This window comes from Oncorhynchus clarkii, chromosome 9 (assembly GCF_045791955.1).
Source record: "Oncorhynchus clarkii lewisi isolate Uvic-CL-2024 chromosome 9, UVic_Ocla_1.0, whole genome shotgun sequence".
In the NCBI taxonomy this organism is placed as follows: Eukaryota; Metazoa; Chordata; class Actinopteri; order Salmoniformes; family Salmonidae; genus Oncorhynchus; species Oncorhynchus clarkii.
The window spans coordinates 15,372,732-15,397,311 of NC_092155.1; the positions used below are offsets into that span (position 1 = coordinate 15,372,732).

Here is a 24,580-nt window from a genome sequence, read left to right on the forward strand (position 1 = left end):
GACCACAGGTGACACTTCATTCAACAGTGCCTCCATTCTGAGGGAAGAGGGAGACCAGGTCTACATGCGTCTGTGGGCAAACATGAGGGTCTTTGATGACCACCTCATTTACAATACCTTCAGTGGTCACCTCCTTTATCTTATGTAAAAACCAATGTACTTAAAGATAATAGTAATATTCAACATGTAACACTACATCTTATTGTCAGAATTATATGTACACGGGTATAATTTTTATTTACTGTAATTGATTTAGAATTGATCAATAGTCTTAACAATGTATTAGCTTTAATTCCATACAAATAGTATGAATAAATGCAACATGTAAACTAAACTGTATAACCAACCAAATAAAAATATAATTTCTAACAACTCTCAGGCCACGTGAGTCAAGCTTCCCTTGTGTACACAAACGCAATTATTGTTTTGTTTATACCTCTCCCCATCAATGTCTTTGGATAATATTTAACCCAGACATGCTTATAAACAAGAGGTAGGCTACACGCAGACACATCACAGAGGAAAAAGCTTGAGAAATCAACACAGACCTGCAGGTCATATAGTCGTAGATATATCTACTACTGAAGTACACGTTTAAGTACTGATCTGTAGAATGGGGGGACTGACTCTGACCCTGCTGCTGCTGTGTCTGTCTGGGACTCTCAGTGAAGGTGCTGGAGAAGACAACCTCATTGACATCATGGTACAGATTCAGCCTGAACAGGGACAGGACATAGAGAATGAATACAAGGCTCATAACCAACACTCTGAACAGGAACAGGACATAGAGAATGAATACAAGACTCACAACCAACACTCTGAACAGGGACAGGACATGGAGAATGAATACAAAACTCACAACCAACACTCTGAACAGGGACAGGACATGGAGAATGAATACAAGGCTCATAACCAACAGGTAGAGACTGCAGCCACTACAACAACCCAATCAGGATGTGAGCCTACCATCCACACTGTGATGAGAGAACTGGGGGCAATAGAGGAGCGACTGGGAGCAACAGTTAGGTCATTGGAAGGCATGAGAAACAGGCTGGAAGCCAGTGAGAGCCAAGTTAGGTCGTTAAACGCCACAGTGAATGAACTGAAGAGATTCAATGAAGGTAAAGAGTATGATGTATGGTTCACTGAGAGACATTAGTGCATAGTCATTGAGTAACTTAATAAAAGTATTCCAATTGTTCATTGTTTTAGCGTGTTATAAGTGTACTTAAAACCTCTTTGCACCGATCCCTTTAGTGGGATCATTTTCGTCAACATCCGCTGAATTGCAGAGCGCCAAATTCAAATTAAATTACTAAAAATATTTAATTTTCATGAAATCACAAGTGCAATTTACCAAAACACAGTTTAGCTTGTTGTTAAACTTCTTACGGAAGTGGTTCCTGCACAGGAACACATCAGCGGAAATTTCAGAGCGCCACCTATAGTACTATAGTATAGTACTCGATAAATCTCAAACTTTCATTAAAACACACCCGCAAGATACTCAATTAAAGCTACACTCGTTGTGAATCTAGCCAACATGTCAGATTTGTAAAATGCTTTTCGGCGAAAGCATGAGAAGCTATTATCTGATAGCATGCACCCCCCAAAATACCTGAACGAGACCTAAACAAAAGATTTTGCGGTAGCCGGCGCTACACAAAACGCAGAAATAAAATATAAAACATTAATTACCTTTGACGAGCTTCTTTGTTGGCACTCCTATATGTCCCATAAACATCACAATTGGGTCTTTATCCCGATTAAATCCGTCAAAGTATGCCAAAAATGTCCATTTATGAAGGCCGTCTGATCCAAGGAAAATGCACCTTTACACGACGCAACGTCACTTTTAAAAATTAACAAAGTTACCTATAAACTATTACAAATCACTTCAAACTACTTTTGTAAACCAACTTTAGGTATTAATAAACGTTAATAATCGATAAAATTGATCACGGGGCGATCTGTATTCGATAGCAACAAGTCTTGAAATCATCATCCATTTTTTTCACTTTCATAATTTCTTGGGTGCACCCCAAGACAGGAAGTGCCTATACGTCATCCCACCAAGGAGAAACGTGCAAAGAAATGCCAGTATTGGCGACATCGTGTGGAAGCTGTAGGCGTTCTATCGCCTTAGACAATTCAAAGACTGTCGGATGATTTTCTTTTGTGTGTTTTCCCTGGGATTTTTACTCCTGAACACGTTCTGTTATAGCCATAGGCATGATTTAACCAGTTTTAGAAACTTCAGAGTGTTTTCTATACACACATACTTATTATATGCATATACTATATTCCTGGCATGAGTAGCAGGACGTAGAAATGTTGCGCGATTTGTAAAAAAAGCTGCGAAAATTCGCAGCATCCTTAACAGGTCCACCTGGCGTGTCAGATTTCAAAAAAGCTTTACAGCGAAAGCAAACCAAGTGTTTATGTTAGGACAGCTCTCTTTTGATCCACTTTTTGTTATGCTGTTGTGCCAATCAAGTTGTGTTAACGTAAACTGAACAGTAATTATTGTCAATTATCAAAACGTAACAGTAAAACTAATGTTGTCATGTCATGTTAAATCCTAGACAGGCCCCAGGTGGCATTCTCAGCTACTTTAGGGATTTCTGGAACCATTGGACCTGTCAGCAATGAAATCACTCTGGTCTTCCAGCGTGTTCTATCAAACGTTGGAAATGCCTACAATCCAACCACAGGTATTTCCCTCGATGTCAAAAAAAGGGATTCACATTTTTACACACAATGCTCATGCTTACGTTAGTCAGTATGCTGTGTGTAGCTATTACTTTACGTTACATGTTCTTACTTCGTATCCACTAAATTAACAATAATGCTGAATAATTTATATTTTTCCTCTGATTGGAGGCATCTTTACAGCACCAGTGAGAGGACTCTACCATTTCACCTTCACAGCTTTTGACTGGGGATGGACTACAATGACAGGGGCAAGCTTACGTCGTAATGGACAGCTAATGGTCTCTGTGTATGATGAGAAAGAAGGGGGTTCCTCTGAGTCGTCATCCAATAGCGCTACCTTCCTGCTACAAGTGGGAGAGCAGGTGTATGTTGCTCTCTGGAGACATGGACATCGGATATCTGACAATGAAAATCACTACTCCTCATTTAACGGTTTCCTGCTCTTTCCCATATGATGTAAAGATGATGAAATATGTTCAATATGTTTTTCTGATCAATCACATACATCTTAAAAATTTGACATAGAATATAGTAAGTGTGTGCTTTTAGAAATGCAAGAGGGACATCCTGTATTTTTTCTCATTAGATATAATAATTGAGATTTTTTATAAAAAATAATGCATTTTATTGAAACAAATAGTCAGGATTTCTGTACAAGTAACTGCGTGTCACGAACCGGCTCAAAGCCCTTAACAAAAGGGAGACAACGTGGAGATAAGGAGTAACAAAACATATATTTATTAAATAAAGTAAAGTACAATATACAATGGTGTGTGTAATCAGTAATCAGTAGTGTAAGTGAGTGTTTTGCATGCATGAATGTGATAATGCAGGGTGTTGAAAGGTGCCAAAGCAAACAAGCAAAAACCACCAAGATACACAACAAAATCTATAAAGGTGTCTGCATGAAGAGAGACTCCCCTATGAATGGGGAAGTGGTGTATTTATCCTGGGACACACCGGGCCCAGATGTTTCCCATGTAGCTGACGACCCTCCCAACTCCGCCCACCGGCATCCTAATAAGGAAACAAGAACAAATAGAGAATACGGCAGACACAGGGTCGTCACATCCCCCCCATAAAACCGGGGACCAACAAGGACCCCGGAACATACCGGCCCCTGCGTCCCCAAATTGCCTTTTATTGAGATGACTCATGTACTGAAGGCAGCTCTGCAGAGTGGTCACTAGCTAGCTCAGCCAAAAAGTTATAAAATCAAATTTAAACCTTATCCTAATCTTAATCCTAACCTTAACCACACTGCTAAACCTAATGCTTAACCCTAACCTTCAAATTTTGACTTTGCAGCTGAACCATCTAGCGAAACCGCTCACTGTCGCCCAGTTCTGCCTCCAGGGAAAGACTCATGACAATAAACGTCAATGTGCTAACTCCACAAAAACACAATAATATATTCTCATTCACAGTACAGCTATCTGACGTATAGTATAGTGCCAAATCAAAAAGACACAAATAAATCTCACTTAAATATCATCAAACATTTTTTTACCACTTTAGTGATTAACCTCTGCAGATTGTGTACTACTTTAGGTCCTGCAGCAGAACGCATGCAATGTGACAATCATTATGATACATAGATATAGTGATGAGAATGATTATGACAGCTGATTATAATGATAGAAGTGAGAATCATACTCAAAAACAATAAAGGTATTTAAATGCCTTCATGCATGTAAAACAAAACTGTGTATAAATGATTGCGAATCCTTTCTAATTCATTATGTAGGCCCACTATCATATGAAGGTGATGAGGTACTCTGGGTACGCTTGGTCGTCGTGGAAGATGACAAACATGCTGGGTGTCTGCAGGTTGTCCACTAGACTGTCATAGCAGTCAGCGGAATCTGTGGGGGAGCGACAAGGGGTGAACTTCATGGAGGGGTCACCCCGGGTATAGCGCCCGGTCAGGACACGTGCAACGTACATACGCCTGTGCCCAGAACCATCAGGAGGGCTATATCTGGGATGGGCTGAATAGCTGGCGTTCACAGCAAAATACACACCCACTCCATATGCTGTAACTAAAAGAAGAAGACAAGTGGAGGAAATGGATGAAGCGGAGAGAATTAATTAATAAAAATGAAAGTACGTAAAAGTAAAAGACGGCATTGTAATAGCATGTAATAGCATTGTAATAGCATGTAATAGCATTGTAATAGCATTGTAATAGCATTGTAAAAGCATTGTAATAGCATGTAATAGCATTGTTCTAGCATTGTAATAGCATGTAATAGCCCTTACTATTAGCATAGCTCCTGTCGAATCCATTACTTTCAATGGCGTCACAGGTTTTTGCTGCCGTCCCGTGGTAGAGTTTCCGTACCCCTACCGCCGCTGCTCCGTTCTTGGCCCGGATGCGCTGCTCACACAATGAGTACGCCTGCCACAGAAATACATTCTGCACACGCTCGATCTGAAAAAGAGACAACGTTCAAGAACCAACCAACACCTTAAAACACAACTACAGTATTGGTATTTACACTGAACAAAAATATAAAACAACAATTTCAAAGATTAAAGTTCATATGACAAAATCAGTCAATTGAAATAAATTCATTTGGCCCTAATCTATGGATTTCACATGACTGGGAATACAGATAGGCATCTGTTGGTCACAGATACCTTAAAAAGTATTGGCGTGGATCAGAAAGCCAGTTTCTGGGATCTTTTATTTCAGCTCATGAACCATGGGACCAACACTTTACATGTTGCATTCATGTTTTTGTATTGGTATTTAAATTTTCTATACTACCAGATACAGTATAATCATGATAAGTAGCTGGTTGTGTGTCAGGTTGTTGGTCTGTTACTTTGTGAATGGCGACTTGTGTTGCCGTGGTGCTTTGGAATGCCTGTGCCACCGCCTGGTACTCTGACGAGGTAGGCAAGAGCAGCACTCTCTTCTGCGTTTCACCAGCGGCCATATCATCCCAGTGAGATGGCAATTCTAAAAACACACCACTGTAAGTGGAGTTTACAGCATGAACAGGACTATCAGAGGATGTTTCAAATGTTAAACGTGTTTTAAAGATAACAGTGAAATCAATAGTGGCTATGGGTCATCAGGCTGATGACATAATGGATTGAAGGGTTAGTGTTAACTACAAATCAACGTCTGACTGTAAAGTCGCTCTGGATAAAAGCATCCGCTATCTGACCAAAATATAACATATAATAAAACTATGTCAGAAATTCTAAAACTGAAAATAAAACAATTCAATCCGTACTTTTACTCTCCTCTCGCTTCATCTTATAGGTGCAACCCGTTTCCCAGTCAGTGGCCATGTTGTTCTTCAGGTTCACCCTGACTTTGCTCCCATCTGGGACATCCAGCTCTGCTGATACATCTCCTCTTAGGTGTGCCTGCTCCAGATGGTAGTTGTCATGCATCCCCAGCTCCTCCCAAATGTCACCATGCCTGCACATAGACCACTGGACTCTGAGGGCCAGTAGTGCCTAATTTCTATCTTGCAGCTCCCTATGGAGGGCGCCACTGAGCGCACTGTCCAGCACCTCGCGCACGCTCAGAACGTCCTCCTTCAGGCCTCGGAGAACATAAAACCCCTCTCCAGCCGCAGCTCCAACTCCAGCCCCAGCTTCCACCCCTCCTGCCCTCTGAACTCTACCCAGCTCCAGGCTCACTCCCAGGACCTTGGCATTCTTCTGCACGGCCTGCAGCTCCACCTCTCCCAGAATGCACAGGTCCTCTCCCTTCACATCTCTCTGAGTCAGCTGGTTCTGCAAGATGGCCTCCAGCTCCCGCCTGGCCCCCCTGATGGCGTCCGCCCCGCGCCCCACCACGCTCAGCTCCACCGGGGGCGGTCTCCAGGGGGTGATGGTGAGGCCTGGAAGGGTATGAGGAGGGGGAAGGGAGCCATGCGAGGGGGAGGAAAAGCTGATCCTCAGTTTCTTCTTCAGTATCTGTTGGGCTCTCTCTGAGGAGACAAAGAGAGGAGAGTTAAGACAGAGTGTAAAGTCACATTTTATAACTAGGATCCAAAGTTTTCCCTGTCATCAAAGCATCACCAGGTAAAACTCTGGGCCCAAGTTATATCTACATACCCAAGAATAAGGATCATTTGTACATACACAAGTATACACACAAACACACATACCTTTCAGTGTTGGGATTGGAGCGATAGCTCCCAGTCGGCTCTCCAGCTCTGACCTGCAAACAAACAAAAACATAAATAAAATGTCCTGTCCAAAGCTTAACATCCAGACATCACAACTAAAACTCGGAAAATAACAAAATTAATTCTTTAAGTGAAGCAAACTACAAACAAACTTACCATACCATTTAAACCAGGGTTGCCCAACCCTGTTCCTGGAGAGCTACCTCTGTAAGTTTTTCACTCCAACCCCAGTTGTAACTAACCTGATTCAGCTTATCAACCAGCTAATTATTAGATTCAGGTGTGCTACATAAGGGTTCCACTCTAAACCTACAGCATGGTAGGGCTTGCAGTCCAAAAGCCAAGTAGAGAGCCCTCGGACCTAAACCCTCAGCCCTTGAATGACGTTTTACATCATCACATCCGAGTGTACCTTCAATGTCCCTTGCCCAAGCGAGGGAGAGCGATGATCGGAGGCGCAACGTCCTTGGTAGAAGTTCAGCTTAAAAACGACCAACCTAAAGCTATTAATGTACCTAGCAAGCTAACGTAGCTAGCTAGCAGTTTTATCAGGTAGCTAGCTACAGTTACCCATAGCTGGCTAGCTAGTTTTATAGTTTGGTAATTTATTTCAATAAAGCTTTGGACAGGACATTTTATTTATGTTTTTGTTTGTTTGCAGGTCAGAGCTGGAGAGCCGACTGGGAGCTATCGCTCCAATCCCAACACTGAAAGGTATGTGTGTAATTTATTTCAATAAATGACCCAAAATATGTTTATGAAGCTAGCTATGTTTTATATGCTCCTCACTACGAGACTCAGTCAATTTGATCGTAATTCCCATTTGCCAACGCTAAAATCAATGTAATCTATGAATTATTTTTGCAAGATAGCATCATAATTTTGTCTCACATACCGAAAATGCAGCCGTGTTGCTAAAATTGGACACTTTGCAACCACTGAAGTTTGACACGTCACATTTTGAATTGAACTGTGGGTCATATCAACCAGACAAGTGATCCAGGTTCTTCACTCGGTCCCTCCAGCTAAATCGAGGGCTGTTTGTCAACTGGACCTCCACTTAAGATGACAATCAAACTGCAGCCGGTTTCGATGAGGGAAAGTGGCTAGCGCGAGGGCTAATGGGGGTCAAATGAACGAGTTTGAACTGTAGCCAAGCTTTTCAGGAACAGGGTTGGGAAGCCCCTGATTCAAACCAAGACACATCAGAGACCCCACCATTTCAGACAATTAAAATGGAGACTGACCTGAATTCCTGGAAGACTGGTCTCTGCAGCATGACAACGCGGATGACAGAGAGGATGTTGGGGGACAAATCCCTCACACTTGACGCCATGCCATCCAACATGGCCTTACACACAGAGCCAGAGTCTGCTCGAGCAGCTCCTGGACAAAAAAAATATGTTTTTTTTATGTCTAGAATATCATCTAACCAGTATATTACAGAATATGGATGCTGCTGTCACTAATGAACTTGTTCATCAGTGTTTGTTTTGACATTAACTAAGTTGTGTCCTACAAAATTTAAGACTAACAACTGCGCACAATAAAAATATTGAACACAAATTGGTATGGCAGAGGGTTGATACAAGAGCAAATTAAGGGAGTCGGTATTGCATTTCACACAAAATAAGACATACTGTACATACCAGTGTTGACTGCAGGGAAGGCTGCAGAGCGGTAGCCCTTTCTCTCACACTGTTTCAGTATCTTCCCACAGACCTTGCTGATCCTCTGTGTGTCGCGTTTAAAGCTGACGTGAACGATCTCCTTGCAGCCCAGTGCACCGGGCCCTGTGGTGCACATCAAGTCTCCTGGCACACCCACTGATGGAGAGAAAAATAAAGATATGGAGGCTTCTGAGGGGAGGACAGCTCATAATAATGGCTGGAATGGAGTCAATGGAATGGTATCAACCACATAGAAACCACGTCTTTGATGTGTTTGATGCCATTCCATTGACTCCATTCCAGAAATGATTATGCGCCGTCCTCCCCTCAGCAGCATCCACTGGTAGGCACTTAGTGTTCAAATATAGACATACGAGTGACAGTGGAGGCTGGTAGGAGGGGCTACAGGAGGAAGGGCTATTGTAGCTGGGGATTTTAACAAGGCTAATCTGAAAACAAGACTCCCTAAATTTTATCAGCATATCGATTGCGCAACCAGGGCTGGAAAAACCTTGGATCACTGCTATTCTAACTTCCGCGACGCATATAAGGCCCTGCCCCGCCCTCCTTTCGGAAAAGCTGACCACGACTCCATTTTGTTGATCCCTGCCTACAGACAGAAACTAAAACAAGAAGCTCCCGCGCTGAGGTCTGTTCAACGCTGGTCCGACCAATCTGATTCCACACTCCAAGACTGCTTCCATCACGTGGACTGGGATATGTTTCGTATTGCGTCAGACAACAACATTGACGAATACGCTGATTCGGTGAGCGAGTTCATTAGAAAGTGCGTTGAAGATGTTGTTCCCATAGCAACGATTAAAACATTCCCAAACCAGAAACCGTGGATTGATGGCAGCATTCGCGTGAAACTGAAAGACCAAACCACTGCTTTTAATCAGGGCAAGGTGACCGGAAACATGACAGAATACAAACAGTGTAACTATTCCCTCCGCAAGGCAATCAAACAAGCTAAGCGTCAGTATAGAGACAAAGTAGAATCCCAATTCAACGGCTCAGACACAAGAGGTATGTGGCAGGGTCTACAGTCAATCACGGATTACAAAAAGAAAACCAGCCCCGTCACGGACCAGGATGTCTTGCTCCCAGGCAGACTAAATAACTTTTTTGCCCGCTTTGAGGACAATACAGTGCCAATGACACGGCCCGCAACTAAAACATGCGGACTCTCCTTCACTGCAGCCGACGTGAGGAAAACATTTAAACGTGTCAACCCTCGCAAGGCTGCAGGCCCAGACGGCATCCCCAGCCGCGCCCTCAGAGCATGCACAGACCAGCTGGCTGGTGTGTTTACGGACATATTCAATCAATCCCTATCCCAGTCTGTTGTTCCCACATGCTTCAAGAGGGCCACCATTGTTCCTGTTCCCAAGAAAGCTAAGGTAACTGAGCTAAACGACTACCGCCCCGTAGCACTCACTTCCGTCATCATGAAGTGCTTTGAGAGACTAGTCAAGGACCATATCACCTCCACCCTACCTGACACCCTAGACCCACTCCAATTTGCTTACCGCCCAAATAGGTCCACAGACGATGCAATCTCATCCACACTGCACACTGCCCTAACCCATCTGGACAAGAGGAATACCTATGTGAGAATGCTGTTCATCGGCTACAGCTCGGCATTTAACACCATTAGTGCCCTCCAAGCTCGTCATCAAGCTCGAGACCCTGGGTCTCGACCCCGCCCTGTGCAACTGGGTACTGGACTTCCTGACGGGCCGCCCCCAGGTGGTGAGGGTAGGCAACAACATTTCCACCCCGCTGATCCTCAACACTGGGGCCCCACAAGGGTGCGTTCTGAGCCCTCTCCTGTACTCCCTGTTCACCCACGACTGCGTGGCCACGCACGCCTCCAACTCAATCATCAAGTTTGCGGACGACACAACAGTGGTAGGCTTGATTACCAACAACGACGAGACGGCCTACAGGGAGGGGGTGAGGGCCCTCGGAGTGTGGTGTCAGGAAAATAACCTCGCACTCAACGTCAACAAAACTAAGGAGATGATTGTGGACTTCAGGAAACAGCAGAGGGAACACCCCCCTATCCACATCGATGGAACAGTAGTGGAGAGGGTAGTAAGTTTTAAGTTCCTCGGCGTACACATCACAGACAAACTGAATTGGTCCACCCACACAGACAGCATCGTGAAGAAGGCGCAGCAGCGCCTCTTCAACCTCAGGAGGCTGAAGAAATTTGGCTTGTCACCAAAAGCACTCACAAACTTCTACAGATGCACAATCGAGAGCATCCTGTCGGGCTGTATCACCACCTGGTACGGCAACTGCTCCGCCCACAAACAGCATAGGGAGCACCTCCCTTATCCACATCGACGGGACAGTAGTGGAGAGGGTAGAAAGTTCCTCGGCGTACACATCACGGACAAACTGAATTGGTCCACCAACACAGACAGCGTGGTGAAGAAGGCGCAGCATCCCAAGGGTAGTGAGGTCTGCACAACGCATCACCGGGGGCAAACTACCTGCCCTCCAGGACACCTACACCACCCGATGTCACAGGAAGGTCATAAAGATCATCAAGGACAACAACCACCCGAGCCACTGCCTGTTCACCCCGCTATCATCCAGAAGGCGAGGTCAGTACAGGTGCATCAAAGCTGGGACCGAGAGACTGAAAAACAGCTTCTATCTCAAGGCCATCAGACTGTTAAACAGCCACCACTAACATTGAGTGGCTGCTGTCAACACACTGACTCAACTCCAGCCACTTTAATAATGGGAATTGATGGGAAATGATGTAAAATATATCACTAGCCACTTTAAACAATGCTACCTAATATAATGTTTACATACCCTACATTATTCATCTCATATGTATATGTATATACTGCACTCAATACCATCTACTGTATCTTGCCTATGCCGCTCTGTACCATCACTCATTCATATATCTTTATGTACATATTCTTTATCCCCTTACACTTGTGTCTATAAGGTAGTAGTTTTGGAATTGTTAGCTAGATTACTTGTTGGTTATTACTGCATTGTCGGAACTAGAAGCACAAGCATTTCGCTACACTCGCATTAACACCTGCTAACCATATGTATGTGACAAATAAAATTTGATTTGATTTGTAATGGCTGGAATGGAGTCAATGGAATGGTATCAACCACATAGAAACCACGTCTTTGATGTGTTTGATGCCATTCCATTGACTCCATTCCAGAAAGTATTATGCGCCGTCCTCCCCTCAGCAGCATCCACTGGTAGGCACTTAGTGTTCAAATATAGTCATATGAGTGACAATGGAGGCTGGAAGAAGGGGCTACAGGAGGAAGGGCTGGAATTGAATCAAGGGAACGGAGTCGAACATGTGGTTTCCATACGTTTGATGTGTTTGATGCTGTTCCATTTATTCCATTCCAGCCATTACAATGAGCCCATCCTCCTATAGCTCCTCCCACCTGCCTCCAATAATAAGTGAAGAATAAGCTAGTAAAGCGATCTGTGAAGTAATTATTCAATGTCTCTATATCTTAGTGGAAAAAGATTTTCCTTCGTCAAATGATTACTTTCTGACTTGTGTGAACGGATTGCTCTGAGAGTTTGTGTTAATAGGATTGTGTATGGGAACACTGTAAAACCAACCTTGTGCTAACGCTGCTTGGACTGTGGAACCTGCAGCAGTCAGAATAGCTTTGGAGACACCTAGAGGAAGATAATGGGACGTGAGGGGACACAGAAAACAGAACAAACAAACACACACACATACACACACAGTGATGACTAATCAAAAGCACATTGGAGGACAATGATAACTAGTGCTACCTGAATGGTTGGCTGAGAAGTCTGTGGTGTTGACGATGACATCAGTGGTCTCACGGGTGATGTCGCCAAAGACCAGTTGTAGCTTGACACTGCCCAGCGTGGCAGAGACCTCGTCCTGAGTGGTTGAGATGTGGCGATAGAAGGAGGCTAAGCGAGAGAGAGAGAGATTGACAAACCATTGACAAAAACAAAAACAAAACAAAGGCAGAGAGAGAGAGAGAGAGACAAAGAGACAGAGAAATTAACAAATATTTGAAAACAAACAAACCTTAACCTAAGCAAAGTTTTCTCATGCATTGTTGATTTCAATTTGGCATGAGGGTCTGCTATACGAATTGATGGAAAGAGGTGTTGGGGGAAAAACATACAACATTATAAAATCCATGTACACAAAGAACAACTGTGCGGTTAAAATTGGCAAAAAAAACACATTTCTTTCCACAGGGCCGTTGGGTGAGACAAGGACGCAACTTAAGCCCCATCATCTTCAACATATATATCAACAAATTGGCGAGGGCACTAGAACAGTCTGCAGCACCCGGCCTCACCCTACAGTACTAGAATCTGAAGTCAATTGTCTACTGTTTGCTGATGATCTGTTGCTTCTGTCCCCAACCAAAGAGGGCCTACAACAGCACCTAGATCTTCTGCACAGATTCCGTCAGACCTGGGCCCTGAAAGACCTGGGCCCTGAAAGACCTGGGCCATGACAGACCTGGGCCCTGACGGTAAATCTCAGTAAGACAAAAATAATGGTGTTCCAATTAGTGCTACAGGATGTACATTTCAGTTTGAAAAAGCTAGCCTTAGCTTTCCTAACTGAATGTGTATATTGGTTCCTCACTTCCCTGAAAAGCTGCATATCGCGGGGGCTATTTGATGCTAATGCAGTACGCCACAGGATGTTTATGTGCTGGTCAAGGGCAGTCAAGTCAGGTGGGAACCAGGGGCTATATCTGTTCTTAGTTCTACATTTTTTGAATGGGGCATGCTTATTTAAGATGGTGAGGAAAGCACTTTTAAAGAGCAACCAGGCATCCTCTACTGACGGGATGAGGTCAATATCCTTCCAGGATACCCGGGCCAGGTCGATTAGAAAGGCCTGCTCGCAGAAGTGTTTTACGGACGCAGGCAATAAGGCAATGATCGCTGAGATCCTGGTTGAAGACAGCAGAGGTGTATTTGTAAATATGACAGGAAAAGTTTCCTTAACTCACTCTGATCTGGAGAAGCATCCATTACAAACCCTCTGACATGCAAAGCACACTGGGAAGTCTGGAAAGCCTGGAAGTAAAACAGAATACAAGTCAAGTCAAGTCAAGGGCAACCAGTGATGAACTGTGTTAAACAGTAACTTAAGTTTTGATTTTGCATGAAACATCCATTGAAGTCAAGAGAAGTGCCCTTCTTTAAAAGTATCTTCTCACCTTGGTAGAATCTCTGTCATTGGGATGGACAACAATGCGGACAAGGAAGGGGGTTCTGCTCGCTCGATTCTGTTCATACTTACGGATCTCTTCTAGCAGAACCTGTGTTACCACATTGTGAGGGAACTGGAGAACCACACCAGTTCCAACTACAGGGAAGGCAACAGAACAGAATCCCTGGATCTCACAAGAGGCTAGAACTCTCCTCACACCCTGCCTCAGAGCCTGAGAGAGGACCAGAGGTGCTGGGTTAATGGTGGTTCAAAGGTCACAACTGCCAAGTGAAGACACACTCACACATGCACACACGGACACAGGGACACATACAAGGGGACAAACCTGTACTGCTGGTCCTTGGGGGTTGTTGTCCCATTGTAGACAGCTGAGGAAGAAGACGCGGCCAGAGCTGAGACCAGACAGTCCCTCCACTAGGACGTTGTCACCAGGTGCAGTCCGTCCCCCTAATTCCCTCAGAAACGCTGTCATCAGTGCCGGTCCAGCTGCCTCCGACAAGACATGACCCACTCGGGAGGAGAGAGGGTCACTACCAACCATGGGGGACACCAGGGCATCCACCTTCAGAGAGAGACAGACAGTCAGACAGACAGACAAAGACACAGACAGTGGGACAGACAGAGGGACAGAGAGACAGGCAGAGAGACAGAGAGACAGGCAGAGAGACAGACAGAGGGACAGAGAGACAGGCAGAGAGACAGACAGAGAGAGGGGGGAGAGATAAATAAATTAAGTAAAAGTGTAAGAGAAAAAGGAAGACGAAGTGTAAAAGAGAAAGGGAACATTGAGGCTCTCTCACCTCCTGTTTCTCTATGCTTCCCTGGATGATCTCCACCTGGACACAGACCTCTGGAGCCACTGGTCCCCTGGTGGAGGCAGCAGTGGTGTCTCTCTGAGGAGCATGTGTAGTGGTAGTGGTGGTGCTGGACTCTACCTCCAACCCAGGAAACTCCCTCTTCCCCTCTAACAGCCTATCACAGGCCTCCTGCATGGCTCTCACTGCCTCTCCACTCACATCAATCAGAGTGACCTTGGTAAGGATGCGCTGTTCCCTCCCAAAGTCCCTCACTGCAGAGACTATGGCCTCAGAACACACCTTCAGAGGAACGCTGAATATCCCCGAGCTGATGCAGGGCATGGCCAGGGTCTGGAGCTCCAGGGTCTCTGCCAGATCCAGGACTGTCTTTACTGTCTTCTCCAGCAGAGGGAGCTCATTCCCACCTACGCTGCCCCCTACTGGCCCCACTGCGTGCAGCAGTATCTTACAAGGCAACTTCCCTCCTGTAGTCTCTACCACTGTACCTGTGGGTACTCTCCCGATCTGCCTAACCAGATCTCTGCTGGCCTGCTGTACCTCAGGCCCCCCCGCACGGCTTAGAGCTGCAGCCACGCCTCCAGCGTGATCCAGGTCCTCATTGGCTGCGTTCACCAGCGCATCCGCCCGTTCCTTGGTGATGTCACCTTGACGTACCACAACCTGCAGCCCCCGCTGGAGGCGATAGCTGGTGGCTGTGACCATCTCCTCCAGTCTTGGTCCGGCGCGAGCTTCGCCGGCAACACCACCGTGGTTGTGCAGCTGGATGAGGCAGTGTTGAGAGCGACCCACCACTCCCAGGTACTCCCTTCCCAGGCCCTGGAAGTAGCGTAGCGCCCCCGGCTGGTCTATGGTCACAGTCTGGTGGACCAAGGAGGCCAGAGCGGGACCCAACCTGTCCCTAACCTGGGCCACCCGGACAGAGGGTCCACAGAGCACCACAGTGGGGTGGATGGCTGAGGCTGAGGGGTAGAGGGTCACCCCAGTGTGTTCCACACCGATCCTCTCCAGCAGTTCTGGTAAGTGGTCAGCAATCTCCGGGTAAGGGAGACACACTGTCTCCTCCACACTGGACGGGTCTATCAGAAAGGCCCCAATCTCCTCCCTCAGCTCCTGAACCTCCTTCACGTGGCCCAGCAACTGCACTCTACACCCAGGACCATATCTGGCCACCACCCTGCATCTGCTCTGGTTCATCTCCTTCACCTTCTTCTCAAGCTTGGATTTCAGTTCAGATGGCAGGGTGCCACAGTTGGGCACATCGATCTTCTCCTCCACAAACTCCCCCAGCAGATCCTTCTCAGCCTGGTCCAGTTTCCCAGAGGAGAGGGAGAACAGACGGAGCTCTGTATCCCCCAGCTCTACCTCCACATGGAGTCCCAACCCCAGCAGACTGCTCAGGTTCCCAGGCCTCCCATACTCCTCCCTCAGGAAGGACAGGAGTTGGGGGGACACTTCAGGCACCACCCGCTCCAGCACCAGAGAGATTTTATCTGTAACTAACTGCCTGGCTGTCCGGACATCACTTGCTAAACCCTCCAGCACCAGCTGAGATGAGTCACTGCACGTCACCCTCACCCCTGGAACAGCCTCACCTAGATCCTTCTCTATAACTTCCTCTAGAAGCCGGAGCTTGGACTGTCCCAGACGACAGGTGGTGCTGATCTTCTCCTGCTTCCAGGAGCTCAGACCCTGACCCTGGAAGGCCTCCAGCTCCTTCAGCTTGGCCTGGACCTCGGGCCCCTCCCCAACCACCACCGCAAACCCTTCCCCTGCCTTGCAGTAAACCCTCACATCCTCCGAGCCCAGGGTACTGCTCTGCAGCAGAGTCTGGAGCTTACGTGGGTCTACCTCATAGTGGCATTTGTACCGCTCAGGGAGCTGGTTTAACAGTCTCTCGACCTGTACCTTCCATGGTCCCACCTCAACCCCATCTCCACATGACCCAGCTTGGCCTGAGCCTCTGACCACTGCCCTCCCGTCCTCTGGATGGAGGTGGACAGAGCAGCCCAGAGAGGACAGCTGCTGCTGCAGGTCTCTTCCAGCCCCAGGGCTCTCCTTCAGGTATCTCAGGAGGTAGGAGTCTAGATGGAGTTCATGCTCTAGGAAACCAGGTGGCGATGTCTGGACAGGGAGGGAGGGATGGAATGGGAGGGACTGGTGACTCTAGAGTCAGAGATAAAAGCTGTAAGTCCTGGGGAATTCCACTGTTAATGATTATTATGTCTGTCTTTATCTATGTTTATTATTCATTTATTATTGTAGGTCAACCGTACAGCTGTGTCTAGATTATATTATAAATCTATCAACTCGTTTGGCATTTGTCCATTTTAGTTTAATAAAGATTTGTTTGGCTAAAATATATGTTCTTGTCATTTCTCATATTGTAAATTTATATTTTACTCATCATAACATCACATAAAATCAAACATGCAATAAAATCAATGCAGACTATTTTGACCTCAGTTTATGTGACTCTGCATGTACTGTATAGGTGTGTCTGTTAAGTCTGGCCACACCTGACTGCTGAATGTTGTGGGTGGAGGCTCCTGGCTGCCTCTCAGAGTGAGGATGAGAGGTCCTCCAGGCATCTCCAACACATGATTAGGTTTCTGAAGTACCCTCTCCTGGACTGAAAGAGTTACAGAGGCATGAGTTGATGTTGCCGTTGTAGTCGTTGTTATAGTAGTAGTGGTAATAAAAATAACAACTAAAAGCACCAACATATTTGTATCTTAAAAGCACCAAATGGGGTCATTTTTTACCCCAAATTGGTAATGATTGCATAGAGACACTGTCTGTCAAGCAGTAGCACGTTTTATTTAATTAACCTTCTGTAACACAAGCTTCTTTTAAAAAAAAAATTTCACACATCTGTTTTTTGTATGTTTTGCATGTTTTTATCAGTTAATTTGATAAATTGAGTCAATAGAAACGTATGAACATTTTTAGGCTATTCATTCAAAACGTTGTGTTTCTGTAACGTCTACTCCCACTCTACGGCATTCAACGTCGTCGGTCTACCAACCACAGGTCCTGGCAACCCACCTTTACACACACCTGGCAACTATCTTCAAGCACACCTGCGTCTCATTATGAGTCACACCTGGACTTCATTACTCCCTTGATTACTTACCCTTTATATCGCACTCTTTTGTTATCAGTCATCAGGTATTGTTGTTTGTGTTTCCATGTCAGACACTTCTCTTGTTTTGTTATGGATCCATGTTTGTTGTTATTAAACTCACTAACTGCACTTGCTTCCTGACTCCCGGCGTCTATGTTACAGAACACTACCTCCACAAATGGAAGCAGCAGTCAATCAAGACATCTCCCAGATGGTCGCTGAACAGGGTCACCTACTTCGTCAACACCTCGACCAGCTGGCTCATTTGGGAACGGCTATGGATGAGGTCCTCTTCATTACTCAAGGAGCTTCATCTCAAAACAGCGGAGGATTCTCTACCACAAGTCGAGCCAGTACCACAGCCCATCCAGCTGTCCGTCCGTCCTGTTCAACAATGCCAGATTGTCCTTCCTGGACAAATATGACAGGACTCCATTGAAATGCCGTGGCTTCCTACTCCAGTGCTCCCTCTATTTCGCTCATCAGATGGGAGCCCCCACCACCGAGAGGTCCAAGGTTGCCACATTTATTTCTCTGCTGACAGGACGAGCGTTGGAGTGGGCCACGGCCATCTGTGAGAGAGGAGAGGATAAGCTGGGTTCCTATGTGGGGTTCATGGCTCTGTTCAGGGTGGTCTTCGAGAGGGGGGTGAGCGCCTGCTCCAACTACGGCAGGATGGCCAGACCGCGGAAGAGTATGCGCTCACCTTTCAGACAGTAGCAGCATCCAGCAGCTGGAATGAGCCGGCGCTCTGCAACCTCTTCAGAAAAGGTCTGAGATGATATCCTATCCTTGGACACCCTCATCACAATGGTCCTCCGTCTGGATAACCTGCTTCGGGAGTGTCGGAACCCGCACTGCCTCTCTCCCTCCTCCGTTGATCATTCTGAGTCAGAGCCTGAACCCATGGAGGTGGGGGCGACACGGCTCTCTGCAGCTGAGCGACGGCGTCGTAGACAGCTGTGGCTCTGTTCTTGTTGCAGACGGAAGGGGCACCAGCTTCAACGGTGTCCGGTATGTTCTAACCGGGGATCCACAAGAGCAGAGGGACAGCCATGTGATCATCCGTCTCCTGGGTTTGGCATGAGCATTCCATCCTCATCACTTTCCGCCAAACCTTTCCTAGTATAAATTTCACTGTCTGGCTGTCCTTCGCCTGCTGAAGGCTCATTTCACCTCCGCCCCGTTGCTTAAACATCCAGATTCTACACTGCCCTTTGTGGTGTAGGTGGACGCCTCAGAAGTAGGTTGTGGGCTGTCCTGTCCCAATGCCAAGGTAATCCACAGAAATTGTATCCATGTGCCACCTGTCCTTCTGAGAACATTCCCACAGGGATAAGGGATCAGCTATTGACCTGGGCACACAGCTGTCGTCCCTGGACATCCAGGTGTCACCCACACCATTCAGTCCATCTCTGGACAGTATTGGTGGCTTACCTTGGCGCAGGACGTCACTCATTATGTTAAAACCTGTTATGGCTGCGATCCCTGTACAGGGATCAATATCAGGGAAAATTTCAGAGTGAAAAATACAACGTCGTAACATTAGACATTCTTGAAAATGCAAGTTTCTTACACCCTTCAAAAGATTAGAATCTTGGTAATCAAACTTTGTTTTCCAATTTTAAAATAGCTATTACAGAGAACAAATAACATGCTTTTGTTTGAGAAGAGCAATCAACAACAGAAACATTTTCCGCCATGACAGCCATTCACATCTGAAGGTAAAATTATGACTTTACATTCTTATATCTTGCTCTTATTTCTCTTCCTGAGGGTCCCAGTGATCAAATGAAGTGCCGTTTTCTTTGATAAAATTTATTTTTATAGCTTAAATCGAAACATTTTGTAACCTGTTTGTGCCGTGAATTCCATCTCTATCAATTTTTTACGGAGCATTCGACGTAATTACACATGGTAAATCATTGTTTATCTAGTCATGGTTGGTTTCAGTGCATTCCTCTGGATGTTTGCAACACAGCCAAACCTCATTGTTTTTTTTGCGGGGAGTATTGACCGAAGTGAACTGATTTGAAGACAACGAGCAATGACTACCTTACGCACCAATCATTTTAGCGAAGCTTCGTTGATGGACTGTATTTCTGCCCAATGACCACTGATCTTCTTGGAATCTAGCTGGGTAGATAGCCAATGAGCTGAGGTAAACGCCAGTATGGAATGGTTTTGGGTTGGACCACCATTCCTTGTTTGATATCGCATGCGTAACGAACTCCATTCTCACCTTGACGATCAGAGGAGTTGCTGTGAGGCTTGTTACGCGCAGCTGTATTTCGGAAAGTTGTATTTTCAATGATTTCATTGAAGACATCATGGTGAATAAATCAGGAAAAGTGAAGTCAAATTCTAAAGTGAAAGAGATTTTTTGTTTGAGGAATCTTTGAGTGTTATGATTCAAACAGGAACTGAGGAGCTGTTTCTGCAAGGACAGGACGTACTTCTGGACAGGTAAGTGCTAATGCCGTTTTATGAAATATATATATATATATTTTGCAAAAAAATATATATAAAAAGATATATTTGCAATGAAATGTGTGGTTTGTTTGTGTGTGTGTTGGTTTGTTTGTGTGTGTGTGTTGGTTTGTTTGTGTGTGTGTGTATATATATTTTCCATGTCAGATTATATGTAATGGAGTAGAACAGCAAACACACACATGGCCACTGCGCCTGCAACTCCTCTCCATTTCCATATGAAATAGCCATTGGGTGCTGTTCAGGAGAGGGCAGGCCCACAACAATGGCCATGAACAGCACTTCACAGTGGCTGGCTCTATACAATACATATCTGTTTATTTTATGTGATGATAAAAGGCTCATACAATACAAATAATGTTTTCTTTCACAGTGATGTGTGGGAGCCCCCGGTGCCAAGCTGCCCGCTCTACCTCTGCCCCCAGTGGTGTTCATATGCCACAGTTCATTACTGCAGGCATGGTGTACGTTGTGTTTTTTTAAAGCAGAGGCAAACTGAACATCAGAAAGAGACTGCTTGGGACATGGCACAAGCAGCAAAAGATTGTGTTGAGGACTTCAAAGAATTTTTTAATATTTACTAATTTTTTTTTTTGTGTGTGTGTGTTAGAATTGCTTTTTGATATGTTGTATATAGTTATTTGCACTGTTGTATATAGTTATAGGTCATTTCACCAATTCGGCCACTTGGGGAACATTTGGGCCACTTGTGTGGAACACCTGGGTGACTTCATGTAGCTCACCCATTCCTGAAGTTATCAGTCTGAAACTTTGCACACCTACAGTTGCCCTCTTGTGTTATCCATCACAATTCTCCAGCATCCTATCTGACTGTGTGGCTATTCTAGTACATGTGAAAGATGATACTACAACAATAAAAAACAGAAAACGTAAGCTCTTTCTTTCTCTTTTCTTCCACCAGATCTACTGTGTTATATTCTCCTACATTCAATTAACATTTCCACAAACTTCAGAATGTTTCCATTCAAATGATACCAAGAATATGCATATCCGTGCCTCTGGGGCTGAGCTACAGGCAGTTAGATTAGGGTATGTCTTCAGGCGGAAATTGAGAACAAAGGGATGCAGCCATAACAGGTTTTAACTCCTATTTTTGTATGTGCCTAATCCAAATCCCACAGGGACCCTCCAGTAGGGAATCTCTATCCAATGCCTCAGCGTCCCTGGTCTCATCTGTCCATTGACTTTGTCACTGATCTCCCCTCTTCTTACCACCATGTTGGTGATAGTGGACAGATTCTCTAAATCATGCCATTTCATCCTTCTCTCTTGTCGCCCTAATGCTATCCAGTTCGCTGAGGCAGGTCTTCAGCAGGTCTTCCGGCAATTGGCCTTCCGGAGGATATCATGGCCCCCAATTCACATTACGTATATGGAAGGCTTTCATGGAGAAGCTGGGGGTCACGGTCAGCCTCACTTCTGGGTACCGGCGTCAGTCTAACAAGCAGGTGGAGAGGATGAACCAGGGGCCGGAAGGACCGGCAGGGGGATTTGGCCCGATTCCTTCCTTGGGCTGAATAACTCCAGACTTCATTGCGACACTCCTCCACCGGGCTGAATCCCTTCCAGTGTGTTCTGGGTTATCAGCCAGCCATGGCTCCATGGATTCCGAGCCCGACCGAAGCTCCTGTGGTAAACGAGTGGTTCAGGTGCGCAGAAGAGGTATGGAACGATGCTCACATGAGACTCCAGTGCATCGTCAGAAAGAGCAGGCGGATGGCCACTGCAGTGAGGCTACCGTGTTCCATCCTGATGATCGCGTCCGGCTCTCTGCCAGGATCCTCCCGCTCCACCTGGCATGTAAGGAGCTGAGTCCCTGGTTTGTGGGGTCGTTCAAGGTCCTCTGGAGGGTCAACAATGTTATTTACAGATTACAACTCCCCACTAACTTCCAGCTCTCACCATCTTTTCATGTTTCCCTTCTCAGGCCAGTGGTTCCTGGTCCCCTGGCTGATGCCGTCCCCCACGACACCCCCCTCCCGGACATTGAGGGAAGCCCTGCCTATGCCGTCAGATCAATCCTAGACTTACAATGTCATGGGGGTCGGCTCCAGTACCTGGTGGACTGGGAAGGGTACAATCCAGAGGAGTGGTGTTGGTTCCAATGGACGACATTCTAGATCCCAACATCATCCGAGAATTCCACTTTTGTGTCCAGAATGGGCTGCTCCTCTCCCTCGGGGCGGTCCTCCTGGTCGGAGTCGTCCTGCGGATGGGGCCGAGTGTCGGGGGTAACTGCCACATCTACTCCCAGTCCCTCTCTCCAGCACTCGACGTCGCCGGTCTACTAACCACCGGTCCTGGCAACGCACACCTGCATCTCATTATCAGTCACACCTGGACTTTATTACTCCCTTGATTACTTACCCTTTATGTAGCACTCTTGTCATTAGGTAGTATTTTTTGTTTCCATGTCAGATGCTTCTCTTGTTTTGTTATCGTTCATTGTTATTAAACTCACTAACTGCACCTGCTTCCTACTCCCTGTGTCAGAGGCTAAGTAAATGGTCATTGAGCTAATCTGAAGTACCGGTACACCCTACGTTGGACATTATTGGCTATATGGGTGGTGGTGCCATCAGACTCACCTGAAGCAGGAACAGAACCCTGTATACAGGTGCACAAGCTCTGCAAGTACGCATGGCTTGCATGTATATTCATCTTGTGCGCATGCTTCGGGTAATAGAAGTCTGAATGCACTGCCAGCGCTTTGAAAACTTGATTTAATTATACTGGAACGTTCCTTAAAACAAAGGTTGTAAAGGTATGCTAGTGTGCTAGACATTTATACCCGGGCGAGGGACCCTCTGCACACATCAACAACAGTCACCCACGAAGCATCGTTACCCATCGCTTTCTGTGACAAACCATGAATTAGTTATTGATTTATACCACTTTTAATGGCATCTTATATATTTATATCAAATCAAAACTGGAATTTGTATTAAAAACGTACTGATATTTATGTTCAAAATGTACTGATATAGAATAAATCATAGCTAGTTTGATGTTTCTGTGACAACAGCTGAATTAGTTATTGATTTATATAGCTTTAAATTGCATTTAAAAGATGTTATGTATTTACATCAAATCAAAACTGGACTTTTTGGTCAAAGCAAAGGTTGTATAAGTATACTTTATAGAATTAACCATATCTATTTTTATGTTTCTGTGACAATCAATTCATGAGTTATTGATTTTTACCATTTTAAATGTGAAAGTGAAACTGTTCCAGAATTATCCACAGGAAAACATTTTAAGATACTTTTTTACGTTTCACCTTTAGTTTCAAGTACAGTTCAAATACTAATTTCAACATTGTCATACCTGTTTGGTCAAAAAATGCGATCTTGTAAACGTTGTCACCAATATTGTCTATCGGTCCGCAGTCTCCACCACCAGATTTACAGAGAACCTGAAAGTACTTTTCAATCTTCTCTTTCTGTGCAGGATCCAGACTGTGAACCTCGAAGAAAACGGGGTATTTGTAAATTTCCATATTGTAACTTAAAGTAGCCTATTCGCTTTCTTCTAATAGCTACTGTACATGGTCTCAAATAGGTTTCATTCGAACAGGCCTACTGTCAGTTTTCTTTTGCAGGTGAACTTGCCAATCAATGTAGGCTGAAGCGCGCGAGCACACTTCTCGCAAAAGAAACACACTTTTTGTAATCTACTTGGCAACATAGACGTTGGGCACGTTCAAGTTGATCAGTTGTGTCATGTGGTCACCGCCTTTCAAAGTGTGTTGCATTATGGGGATAAAAATGGTCAGACTTGCGCCTAATGTGGACTGCATGAACTTTACAAAAATCATGTGATCATAGGTAATGCAGTTTTGACTGCATTCGACTGCAAGTTTCTGCAGTTGCTCTTTACCAGCCATCCCCTGCATTGTGTGTGGCCCTATTGTCAACCAATTATTAGCTGGTTTTTGTTTGACCCACGCGAATGTGGCCAAAAACCTGACTTAAACAGGAACCAACTATGCCACTTCATGTATTCAGTGGACATACTATCACAGTATATTGGATGACTCATTCATATTCCATTCATCCAGCTCCATGTATCATTGATAGGTTTAGGCTACTACATGATAATCACATTTTCCCTATACCCATAACGAGGTTGCTACAACCTAGCCTACAAATTAATGTTTTGAATGTAGGTGCATATGTGGAGAGACAAATTGGAGGAATCAAGATGACAGACAGTGACACATTCAGTACTGCCTTGCACACTCTTGCCTGCATCCAGCTGATCTAAGGTGTAATAATTAGTCCAAACAGTTGAAAAATGTTATGTTTTGCAAACAAAACAAAAGTTTCTATTG

At 45.3% G+C, this 24,580-nt stretch overlaps 2 protein-coding genes across 2 annotated transcripts; both read right to left on the minus strand.

The window, feature by feature from the left end:
* Nucleotides 1-3,430: 3,430 nt before the first annotated feature.
* Nucleotides 3,431-6,126, minus strand: LOC139417468 (protein mono-ADP-ribosyltransferase PARP15-like). Its single transcript, XM_071166751.1, has 3 exons — nt 5,964-6,126; nt 4,978-5,154; nt 3,431-4,757 (listed from the first exon to the last, which is right to left on the minus strand). Exons 1-3 carry the CDS (start codon nt 6,124-6,126, stop codon nt 4,471-4,473), a joined length of 627 nt encoding a protein of 208 aa, XP_071022852.1. The 3' UTR covers nt 3,431-4,470.
* Nucleotides 5,697-23,894, minus strand: LOC139415992 (protein mono-ADP-ribosyltransferase PARP14-like). The gene is made up of 12 exons (XM_071164218.1): nt 23,575-23,894; nt 17,129-17,241; nt 14,595-16,775; nt 14,120-14,356; nt 13,781-14,005; nt 13,571-13,637; nt 12,354-12,500; nt 12,174-12,233; nt 8,522-8,698; nt 8,120-8,258; nt 6,852-6,904; nt 5,697-6,671 (listed from the first exon to the last, which is right to left on the minus strand). The coding sequence occupies exons 1-12, from the start codon at nt 23,744-23,746 to the stop codon at nt 6,193-6,195; spliced, it is 4,050 nt and encodes a 1,349-aa protein (XP_071020319.1). The 5' UTR covers nt 23,747-23,894; the 3' UTR covers nt 5,697-6,192.
* Nucleotides 23,895-24,580: the final 686 nt, after the last annotated feature.

Bases quoted from the DNA above. Each gene is read 5' to 3' on its own strand.
- LOC139415992 (XM_071164218.1), bottom strand. From the start codon at position 23,746: ATGGAAATTTACAAATACCCCGTTTTCTTCGAGGTTCACAGTCTGGAT. The intron at 14,357-14,594 runs GTGAGAGAGCCT...CTCTCTCTGAAG, and splicing joins GAAGCATAGAGAAACAGGAG to GTGGATGCCCTGGTGTCCCC. The intron at 12,501-13,570 runs GTGAGTTAAGGA...TCTCTCGCTTAG, and splicing joins GGATGCTTCTCCAGATCAGA to CCTCCTTCTATCGCCACATC.
- LOC139417468 (XM_071166751.1), bottom strand. From the start codon at position 6,126: ATGCATGACAACTACCATCTGGAGCAGGCACACCTAAGAGGAGATGTA. The intron at 5,155-5,963 runs GTACGGATTGAA...CGTTGTCTCTTT, and splicing joins GAAGCGAGAGGAGAGTAAAA to TTCAGATCGAGCGTGTGCAG. The intron at 4,758-4,977 runs GTAAGGGCTATT...TTCTTCTTTTAG, and splicing joins CGACAGGAGCTATGCTAATA to TTACAGCATATGGAGTGGGT.